This window comes from Sander vitreus, chromosome 7 (assembly GCF_031162955.1).
Source record: "Sander vitreus isolate 19-12246 chromosome 7, sanVit1, whole genome shotgun sequence".
NCBI classification, from domain to species: Eukaryota; Metazoa; Chordata; class Actinopteri; order Perciformes; family Percidae; genus Sander; species Sander vitreus.
The window spans coordinates 19,304,713-19,315,743 of record NC_135861.1 but is presented as its reverse complement, the minus strand read 5'-3'; the positions used below and the strand labels follow the sequence as shown (position 1 = coordinate 19,315,743).

Genomic DNA, 11,031 nt, shown 5'->3' with positions numbered 1-11,031 from the left:
CCGTCTACGGAAAGCCGTTCCACTCCCTATTCAGCCCCATTGTACCGAATTTGGTTGCAGTTCCACCAGAGTTCCATTGAGGGTGATCGCGGTCCAGTGCTAAATGAATGGGACTCTATGGAGCTAGACGGCTATATTTGTCTCTTTCGCCTGATTGTCGTTGAGAAATCTCAGATTTGATTGTAGTTTTTGCAAGTTCAACATGGATTATAGGTCAAAAGTTGAATGAACTAGTACTTTCGATTTCTTACAGGTTGAGTCGTTGTTGCCCGTAACATGCTAGCATACTGCTAATGAATGCTGATTGGTCAGTGAAGGACTGATTACGATCGGAGATCCCGCTTGACGGCATCCAAAGCAGAACCAGAATGTCAGAGTGAATATTTCGGCGTGGTCTTTAAAACATTAGCAAACCTCTTTCTAGCACGTGTATTAACAGGGAGAGCCTAACCTGTCAGCTGTGTTGTCGATGCTTCGAGAGAACAAAGGAAGCGACTCAGAGCTTGCCGTAAAGCAGTATCTCTGGCCGTATATGTGTATGACGTCTTTGACATTTTAAAAGGCTTTTTAGGACAAAACAAATCTAACACCCAGCAGTGTGTATTCTCTTAGCCCCCCCTTTCGAATGCAACATTCAAATTACTAGACAAAAAATCATATCCTGAGAAAAGTGGATTTTGAGGGGTATAGCTCCATGGAGTCCCATTCATTCTGCACTGGCCTGTGAGCGCCCCCTATATGGAACTCTGGTGGAACTGCAACCAGTTCAGAAGCCGGAAGTAACGAGAGAGTGGAACTTCTTCCCTTATTAGAAATTCTTTGGCTTCACTGTCTATGCGTGTTCTTCTTCTGTTATATTATATATATAGCAATAGCACACACATTTTATAACTAATTTAAATTACTCAGTTGAAACCAATGGACGACTATAACCTAAATTGATAGCACATTGTGGACGTTGGCAAAATATATTACATGCATGCATGAATTTTCTGTGTTGAAGGAAGTTTCTCATCCTTCAACACATTTGAACGATCGTCGGCCATGTTTCTGTACGTCAGTTGTCAATAACGTGTCACCAACTGGGAAACTCTGTTAGCAAAATCTAGCCCAGTTTCCCACATGAAGTGACGTGAATGATGACGTTTTCACTGGGAAAAATTTTTTCCGATGCCCATGAACGCACGGAGAGCTGATAGTTGTTGTTGACATACATCACGACCAAACGTTAGCGATTGGTTATGGCAGATCCAGAGTGGCTCTGGGCAGATCCAATAGTTTTAAACTTCAACAGAGGGCTGCAGCCCGTGCTCTGGTCTCTCTTCACCATGCACCACCCTGGGGACAATATAGCTCTTCCCTTATCCATTATATGTTGACTTTTACGTTTACTTAAGTTTATGTTCATTTGTAGTTTAAGCAAATAAAGCCTTTAAATTGATGTTTATGTGAGCTTCCTCTTTTGATACAAGAAGGAGCCAACTTGTAACACCTACCAATTCAAAAAGTCAAAATGTGAATGACAGATTGTCTTTTGGTCCAAAGTACAGAATGGATTATAAATGTCAAAGCCTCAGTGGCTTCTTAAAAAAGAAATCAATGCTTACATCCAAACACAACAAAGAATAAATAATCCCATTTTGTTGAATTATTTGTTTTATTTCAACAATATGAACTCTTATTTAAAGCTGGTGTAGGCAGTTTATTTTTGGCGTAATTGGGCAAAAAATCTATAATAATCTTTCAGCATATTGTAATTTAGGTGGTCTGAGAGAAAACTAGACTTCTGCACCTACTCCGGACTCTGTTTTTAGGCTTCTGAAAATCTAGCAGGTGATGGCTGACGACGGTGGCTAATTTAGGTTCATGTTTATGTAGCTAGTGAGAGCCTCGAATAACAGTATGTTATTTTAAAGGGCTTTACAGTCCCACAAGTTTGCAAAGAAAACAGGACTGTAATTCTCATACAATTGCTGCTATATACGGCATCAGGATCCTAAGATCCTGATCCCGTATATAGCAGCAATTCCTGAAAAATCATAGTAGTAGCGTACTCGCACAGGTTACTGTATGAAGTGCGTGCATATGCCCGTGCTGGTAGGAGGGGCTTAGGCAGAGAGGGGAGAGCTGCAGCAGACAGCATTTTCATATTTTTGATATTTCCAGAAAACTGCCTACCACAGCACACAAAAATTATCAAAATACTCTGTGTCAATATTCATCCTCTTGTTTTGTTTGCTGACACAAAATAATGTAATTCAATCTGTTGGGATTAAATTACCATTTTACCTAATTTTTAGTTCATCCAAGAAGATCGGTTTTACCACAGAATCACTTTTCACTCTTTGGCTTTTGAGGAGAGATTATTTCTAATAGCCTCAATTGAACCAGTGAATGTTGAGAGATGAGAGTAAGTTGGTGCCAGAGATAAACAGTTAAAGTATTCTAACATTTTAGGCCATTTTTGCTACCGTTAATTTGCAAATATGTGGCTTTAACATTGCAATATCCAATGTAAAACAAAACTGTTGCATGACCCACTGAGCAAAATATCTAATCTACTCTAGGAACCATATGGAGATGCAGCAAAAAGAGAGACCCCACTTCAATCTGCAGGTCATGTTTGCTGCTTCTCTACTTGTCAAATTGTCCTTGATCAAGATGGATTTTTACTAAAACATGCAAGTGTTTGTGTCTAATGAGTGTGTACAGACTACAGAGCATATGTGTGGGAGTGTGTGTCCATATGATCAACTCTGCATTCCAGTGGGATAATCTTATCTCCCTCCTGCTGTGTTTATGGACCTCTGAACTGTAGGGCAACACTCACATACACATACACACTCCAGTTCATATGTATTAACACAAACACACAGAGATGCAGTGATAAAAGAGCATAAAACAATGTATGTACATTGGAAACAGACTGACAAGTTTCTAAACAAGCTGTGGCCTTGGTAGTGGCACAAACCATCACAGACTCATCGGTTTTCTTTCAGGTTGAGCTAGAGCATCACTGTATCGTCACATCCACCCACTAACTGACACATGTGCATTGGAGAGATTTACTGTATCCTTTGAATCATCACATGGACAAAGATGAGGCAGTCTGCATAAAACATCTAATGTAAATGCACTTAAGTGACCGTTACCTGTCGTCTGAAATGGACTGAATGGTAAAAATGTACCTGATTGTTCAAAGAGCTATCAGCATGGGGTTTTAAAATGTAAAACATGGCTTTAAGCTGCACTTGTGTACTTATCACTTGAGCAAAAAACATTTGTACAATCACAATAGGTGTTTGGGAGTTGGCTTCTTTTCATACACATGAAAGGACACTGGAGTTCAATACAGTATGGTCACTGGTCACCTCCACCACCTTTAATCAAAGCATGTTAAAGATGTAACTTTACCGTCAATGCCATACAAAAAGAGCTTTAACCATGTTTCTCAGACAAGTTTCTATTTTTTAAAGGGCTATTTTTTGGCAGGAGGTTACCTGACCCCAAACCATTTGCAGTGTTTTTTGCATTAATTTGTAAATCCTCCCTATATATTAGACTGAATGAAGATTTGTCTTCCTTGTTGTTTTTAGTTCGAAGAGGTTTCAGCAGACATTTTAAGCATCTGTGGGAACACCGGCTAGTTCATCCCTGAAGCCAGAGAGGAGAGAACATCTGTTCTGAGCAGCAAAACTTGCATGTCTTCACATCCTCTGTGTGCCACGAGGTCACTTAAACCCTGTTGTAACACAAATTGTCTGCAGTAAGCCCCACACAAACTGCTCACCTTGGAAGGGCAAATTCAACAGTGTGTAATCAGTTGTTTTCAGCTTACAGCCTCCTATACTGTGTGTGTGTGTGTGTGTGTGTGTGTGTGTGTGTGTGTGTGTGTGTGTGTGTGTGTGTGTGTGTGTGTGTGTGTGTGTGCATGTGTGTCAGGTCAGGTGGATGTTTCATTTTGTCAATATTTTTTGTTTGTGTGAGTGAGAAATACAGATACACATACAGATCATCATACTTCATCAACACAATACATTCCACTCATGCAAATTATTTTAAATACTGACATTAAGCTCTCAAACACCATTTGTACTTTCATCCTCAGCAGCAGACCCACAACTCTCAGATCACGTGTGTCTTTGCTATTTGCTTTTTGTTTTTACTGCTGCCCTGTCCTCCTGACCTCCAGTCGACGTGGCGTCGGCAACAACAAGCGCTCTAACGACGTGTGAACTTTTGGGCATGCCGTGACAATGGCGCCTTTTAGAGACAGGTGCATACACCCCCCCTCACCCACCACCAACATTCACCCTGCAACCGAGGAGCATTTAGGCTCTTTGCAATGCTAAAGAGGACCACGGAAGACTGTGACATTCCTGTGTAATGGCTGGCACCTGATTTTCAGACTCACGGGGTGTGTGCAACAGCTCCCTAGTTAAAAAATAACAACCCTAAAATTAAAGGAGAAAGGCTCAGATCCGGACATTCGATAATAATAAACTTTATTATATAAGCCCAATTCATACAAAACAATTTTTTACATAAAAGTGAATGATTAAAATAAGGATACATGTAGCAAAACAAGATAATGAAGATGATTTAAACGCTATAAGATACACTAATTTGGGATGAGAAGCAAAGATGCGATATGACAGTCAACAACAAATCACAATTTCCTTTTATTACTTTCAAATAAAGTCTGGTAATACTGGCTTAAGTGTGATTTTGGAATGTGGAGCTGCTTTATATTACGCACACACTTATGCACGTTGGCACATAAAAAAAAGATAAAACATTAAGTGAAACCAATTTCCTTTCAGGACATTATCCTCGCTTCATTTTATGCCACCTGAAGGTATAAGGTTCAATAGGGCCCTGTCTGGGTTTAAGTTAAATCATCATATTGTTCCTGTCAACTCGGTTAATTTTACCCCACATCATGCTGTGAGCAAACTGGAGAACAGTGCCTCTTTTATCTGAACGGACTTATTTCCCGCAGAGAGACAGAGAAAGAGAGATGCGGCCAGGATGAACTGAGTGCTGAGGGGAGCAAAGAGAACAGAGCGTCTGTTCCCCATAGGCCTATATACGTTCTTAAAAATGTCTCCACCTCACCAGGGTGCGTAAAAGCCTCGAGGCACAGGCACACAAAAGAGCAAGCATAAAATGTCTGTTTTTTGACACTGAATGGGTCTAAATGTTCTTAAACAGTGTGTGGCTCTAAATGCTAAAACAGTATATACATTGTAATCACACGTCTGTTAAAATATTGTTCTCTAATTAGAGAGGTCAAATTAAATTATTGTGTGAATTAAGCAAATCAAGGCAGCTGTAATGTTAGTAGGAAAATATCTTGCTCCATTAGTTTCTCTAAATCTTTATGCCCATTTTCACCGTTATTCTAGAGATGTGTGTAGAAATAGACATCACAGAAGGCCACCTTACACAGACATATCATTTAGTAGCCGACAGAGGACGCTCCAGCTTCAGTTTGCCATGACACATTTAGTAAAGGAATGGACAGTGGTGTAATGTACAAGGTGTAAGAAAGCTTCAATTAAAATCCTGTTTAATGTGTTTTGCGTGCATACCATCTATTCATTCTTTTTTTCCCAAATTGATAAGCAGTCTTTTGCACAGTACAACATTTTTTTTTGCCGAAGTTCACTTGATAGATGACTCTATTCACATTCAATGACAATAGGTGTTTGCCTGTAGGTAAAGAGTGAGCCGTTAAAGCCGTGAAAAGCACAATTAGATTTGCGCTTTGCTACAGCTTTTAGCACATTGGGCACCTGTGGTGAGCGCCCTGACACGCGGGGTGTGTCTTTGGGCGGAGATATGCCCACCCACCCCGCTACTTCTCCCCTCTGGTTACTATATGAGGAGGCAATTTCGCGATTCCCTCAACAAGATACGTTCAACTCTGGTATTGGTCTCTCCAAGCGTTTTTTCCCGTCCGACTGGAATCTGCTACTGTCTGCCGAAGAGATCCGTTGTTCTGAGCCCACTCCGCCGTGGGAATTAACATTCTTTTTTTAATTAATCAGGGAAGCCAGAGATCAACATGCCTCGGTCATTCCTTGTCAAGAAGTATTTTTCCAGCAAGAAGCCATACTACAGGGAGAGCCAGCTGGAGAGCCAAACTGGTAAGTTTGTTTTACTCTCTGATTGACTGAATTTGATGCATCTGTTGTTATATCTGACTTTGATTCATCTGTTGTTATATCTGACATGTTCAGTGAATCACAGTCATTCAGTCAGTCATGAAAATAGCTTCATCAATTTAACTTCTGAGGCAGAACAGACCTATGTGGCATATAAGATGGATATTTATCTTGCCTGTAGTTTTCTGGGTGGAAAACCAGGGTTTCGGATCACCTGGAGAATTTGCTAAAGCTAGATGGATCAGGGTTATATTGAAAGCAGGCTGTAACAAGACACCCAAAAATGAAAACAAAGTTTAGTGCTCTATTAGATTCTGTCCATTACAATCCACCTGACTTTCTTTTCTCTGTGTTGCCAGCTTTTGTCCCAGAAAGCTTTCCACGGGCTGAACTCCCAACGCAGAACAACAGTTTGGCCCTGACCTGCTATCCCACCAACTCCTTCTTCAGCAGCATGGACACCATGCCTGCACCTCTCTCCCCTGTGTCTCTGTCCCCTTCACCGCTTGGCCCTCTGGACCTCAGCAGCTCTCCCTCCAGCAGCAGCGAGGAAGAGGAGGATGGCGGACGGTCTTCAGATCCTCCCAGCCCGGACATCATCCAGCAACACATCTACCACTGTCAGCACTGCAGTAAAAGTTACACCAGCCTCTCGGCACTGTCCCATCATCAGATGTCCAACTGTGCTCCACAGCAACAGACCCCTTCTCTGCCCACTGAAGTCTCTGCACGTCCAGCCTTCCACTGCAAACACTGCCCCAAGGAGTACACCAGCCTGGGGGCCCTGAAAATGCACATTCGCTCACACACATTGCCCTGTGTGTGCCCCACCTGCGGCAAGGCCTTCTCACGACCATGGCTGCTCAGAGGACACATTCGCACACACACAGGTATGCATCAAAAGCAACTTTTCACGTCGGTATGTCAGAGTAATCACATTGATTTCCCAGCTCTGTTGGCTTGTAAATGTAACAGCTGGTTGCACCTTGTGCTCATTGATATTCATTGATGTCTCCTGACATGTGAGCAAATGTTATTGCTAAGCATGGCACAATCTAATCTCAGCCTCACAATGGTTACGCATGAAAAAAGGCAAATCTGCATTAAGTAAGTTAGGGTAGTGTTCCTGCTCTTTTGTTAGTGTAGATCATTTGAAAAACAATGACGAGAGGACACACCTTTTTTGCCTGTTAATGAAGTGTATTCCCAACGCTAACAGTTCTGTTTTTTTAACTAGGTGAGCGCCCCTTCGCGTGTCAACACTGTAACCGGGCCTTTGCTGATCGCTCCAACCTGCGCGCCCACCTGCAGACCCACTCTGAGGTGAAGAAGTACCAGTGTGGCTCCTGCTCGCGGACCTTCAGTCGCATGTCCCTGCTGCACAAACACACCGCCTCTGGATGCTGCCCTGCCTCATAGACTCACATTCCCTGAGCTGTTCTCATGAGCCAGTTGAAGCTGGTTCATTACTCCCTGATTAGAGCCAATATACACAGAGGACAGTATACTTCAAAGCAATGACGGGACAGAAAACTGGAGTTCTGTTGCTTTTATACATTGATTCTTAAGTGCCTTTTCCAGGATTCTGTAGGTAGATCTATGAGGTCATATTGGTAACTGCTGCACATATTTGCTGCGTCCTGGCGACTGTATGTGTGATTTGAGGGCAGCTGGACATCCAGTTAATTCCCAGGAAACACCATCGGTGCCGGCCGGTCCGGGACTCTGGCCATATTGCAGCTGCTGGGGTGTGTTTGTGTGTATGTGGGGATGTCATTCCTCACCATACTATACATACATGAGCAAGTGTGTGTGTTGAGACAGCTGTCTGTGTATGGTGTACTGTGGAGGCAGGGCGCTGAGAGACGTGTTAGCTGTGACCTCGGTGACAGGTGACTCCTGCCCGCCCCTCCTCATGCCAAAAACACTTTCCACACACTGTTATGGGATGTGAAAGGACCACTTAAACTTGACCAAAACATGTCTTGGCTTTACCAATATTGTCATTTTACAGTCTAAATAAATTTCATTTAGACTACCTAAACCTATGTTTTAGGGGAATGTTTTGACCAACTTATGAATTTTGAACATGCATTTCAAATGGGAATACTGTGCCTTTTTCTGCCACATGTAAATAAAAGCTTTGTTTAAAAAAACTCCAATATGTGCTTTAGCATTAATTAGTATCTCAACATGCATTGTATTAACGCAACTCTAAATGAGTTCATCAGGACAGACATGATGGTTTCTGAATGGGAGGGTGTGTGGTGTGTGTGTCAGGAGGAGCGGAGACAGGTTTGCGCGATGTTGAATGATACGGCGGAACACCTGCACACACCTGCCAGGCTATTGGCACACACGCAGAACACATGCTCAAGAGGCAAATGCAGGTGGGAGAAAGGTAGTGGAGGAAAAATGCATGTCATAAAGTAATGGAAGATGCTAGGCAAGAAAAGCGATCCTCCCAAGGGCCAGAGCGTGCAAATTCTGCAGAATAAAAGTCGGTGTGAAATTAGCTGAGTGTGGGAATCCCACTGACCCACTTCCTGCTGCATGAGCGGCCACAGATGGAAGCAAAAATCTTAGGCTCAAGACCAACAAAGTCAGGCTCCGGACAGCTCGGCAAACTTCACTGACACACATCCACTCAGTCTGTGCAGCCATCTGCTCAGTAATGGTTATACTCTGGTTACCTTATGAGCCCAGCTGAGAGTGAACATCCAGGGTGCACATATGGCAGCAATGTGTCTACAATCTCCACTGCCCTCCTGACCCACACACACACTGACGCCAGCATGTCTTAGTGAGGTAACAGCACGTTTCCTCCAATAGCTCTCAGTGTTGAGAGGTGGATGCATGTGTGTGTGTATGTTAGGGGGGGTTGAAGAGGCTCTCGAAAAGCTTAGGATCAGGTTGCATGACTTAGCTTGCCCAATGTAAACAGCACCCGACAGACTGCGGGACAGCCACACACACATGCAGACATTTTGAATAAAAGACTTTGCTTTCATCAAGGGGGATTTTTCATTTGTCTGACTATGGGCTGTTTTGAAGTGAGAGGTGAGTCATTTAGCTGCTACACACCTACGCAGGTAGTGAGTCAGAAGCAGGCCACAGGGGACTATACTCCGGTTGAACTGATGGCAGTGTCAGATTTGGTGGGCACAGAGAAGGGGCAGCTGGGTTGGATGAGACACATACGGCTATAGGTAGACCATATTCCATTTTCTCCTTGGGATATGTAAACTCTAACTCCACAAATTTATACAAAAACATGCCAATAAACTGAATATCATTTCTTGATGTTTCGGCCGTTTTGAAATTTAACTCTGACACCTTGCTAGGGGGACATTTTTTGGTTGGCAGTGTGTAGGAGGCAGTCCATCACTCCATAGCTTTGAGGCAATGAGATCACTGGACCTGTCACCTTTCTTTTTCAGTGTGTGTTTGTGTGTGTGATATCATATTGGTCTCCTCAAAGTGTTTTAATGTTCGCAGCGTCAAACATGCAGCCCCTGACTAATGTGACATTCCTGAGCCATTAGTGACAGACATACAATACCGCCATCTAACATAAAAAAGAGGGCTGCTCTGTCTTCTGTCCTTGCAGTGTACTTCAGTGTAGAGTCAAAGTAATAATTAGATTTTCCTGTAACAGGAAATAATGTTATGCTGACCTAATTATGAAGAAAAGGGGATTGCTGTTCGTTTTAATTTCTCACATGTTATTCCCATGGGAAGAATGTCTTAGCATTATTGCCTTTACCTAATACATTGAAACAATAAAAGTGTAATTGCTCCTTTTTGCAGATGTCCGAGTACATTGGAAGCCTGCTTAATGAATTCTACTTTGGTGTTCACAAAAGGTGATGTTTGACAGTTTGCAGCCGGGTGAGTTTAATTTGGTTATAGAGTGCCGTCATCTTGGAAACAGAAAATATATGTCTTTATAAACAATCATCCCATGAAGAGCCATAAGTGGGGCTTCTCATGTGTGTAACAGAACAGATCACAGGGCTGCATATCAACAAATGGAAAGCTGAAATTGCAGTTTTCTCCCTGATACCACTCTGCTCTCACTGTATGTGTTTGTGGTAATGTTTGGGACGCAGGAAGTGGCCTGTCAGTCTTACATAAACACAGCCCTTCCAAAAAATGCTGATATAAAGCATCTGGGTGCGGCTACAGCTGTTTGTGGGTACACGGATGTATGAGTGTGTCAGTGGGTGTCTCTCAGTGGTTCATAGTGCTCTATATCGTGTAGAAGAGAGGGTACAGTATATTGCTGAAATCAGAGCTGGCAGGGGTTGCAGAGCTGAATCACTGGAGGATCAAATTCGAGCCAAGAGGTTTAAGTCACTGGGTTAAAGTTTCAAACCCTTTTACAAACTGCATTGCTCTTACACAATGTCACTGCCCAAAGCTTCAGAAGCAACCTCCTCTCACCTTTATCCTTTAAAGGACTTAAAACAATAGATCCTTAGAGGCTGACACCATTTCTCCAGCCTGTATAAAACAACAGGCATGTAGGATGGAGAAACCAATACCAAGAGGTTTTAAAGGAGAGGGTGAACTAGGGATAAGAACATGATAATGGGAGGGGAAAAGACGAAGCAATGAAGAATGATTTTTTTCTGTTCGTTGGCCGTTTATCAAATCAGTAGGGAGTAGAATTTGCTGAGGAATGCCACATGTTGCAATGTAGATTTGATCAATGACATGTGCTGTGAGGGTTGAGCGATGCGCTCACTGTGGATGCTTCTCTTGTGAGGGTTTTTGTACAATGCTGGATGATTTCAGGACTTAATAAAGTCGTAACACGCAAACCGACATGGATGCTTCTGCACACAAAGAGCTCCGA

General features: G+C 42.7%; 1 protein-coding gene across 1 annotated transcript; it reads left to right on the top strand.

Annotated features, from left to right (window-relative positions):
• The first annotated feature begins 5,891 nt into the window (after positions 1-5,891).
• snai1b (snail family zinc finger 1b) lies at positions 5,892-8,249 on the top strand. The gene is made up of 3 exons (XM_078253985.1): positions 5,892-6,152; positions 6,530-7,060; positions 7,408-8,249. The coding sequence occupies exons 1-3, from the start codon at positions 6,071-6,073 to the stop codon at positions 7,587-7,589; spliced, it is 795 nt and encodes a 264-aa protein (XP_078110111.1). The 5' UTR covers positions 5,892-6,070; the 3' UTR covers positions 7,590-8,249.
• The last annotated feature ends 2,782 nt before the right edge of the window (positions 8,250-11,031 follow it).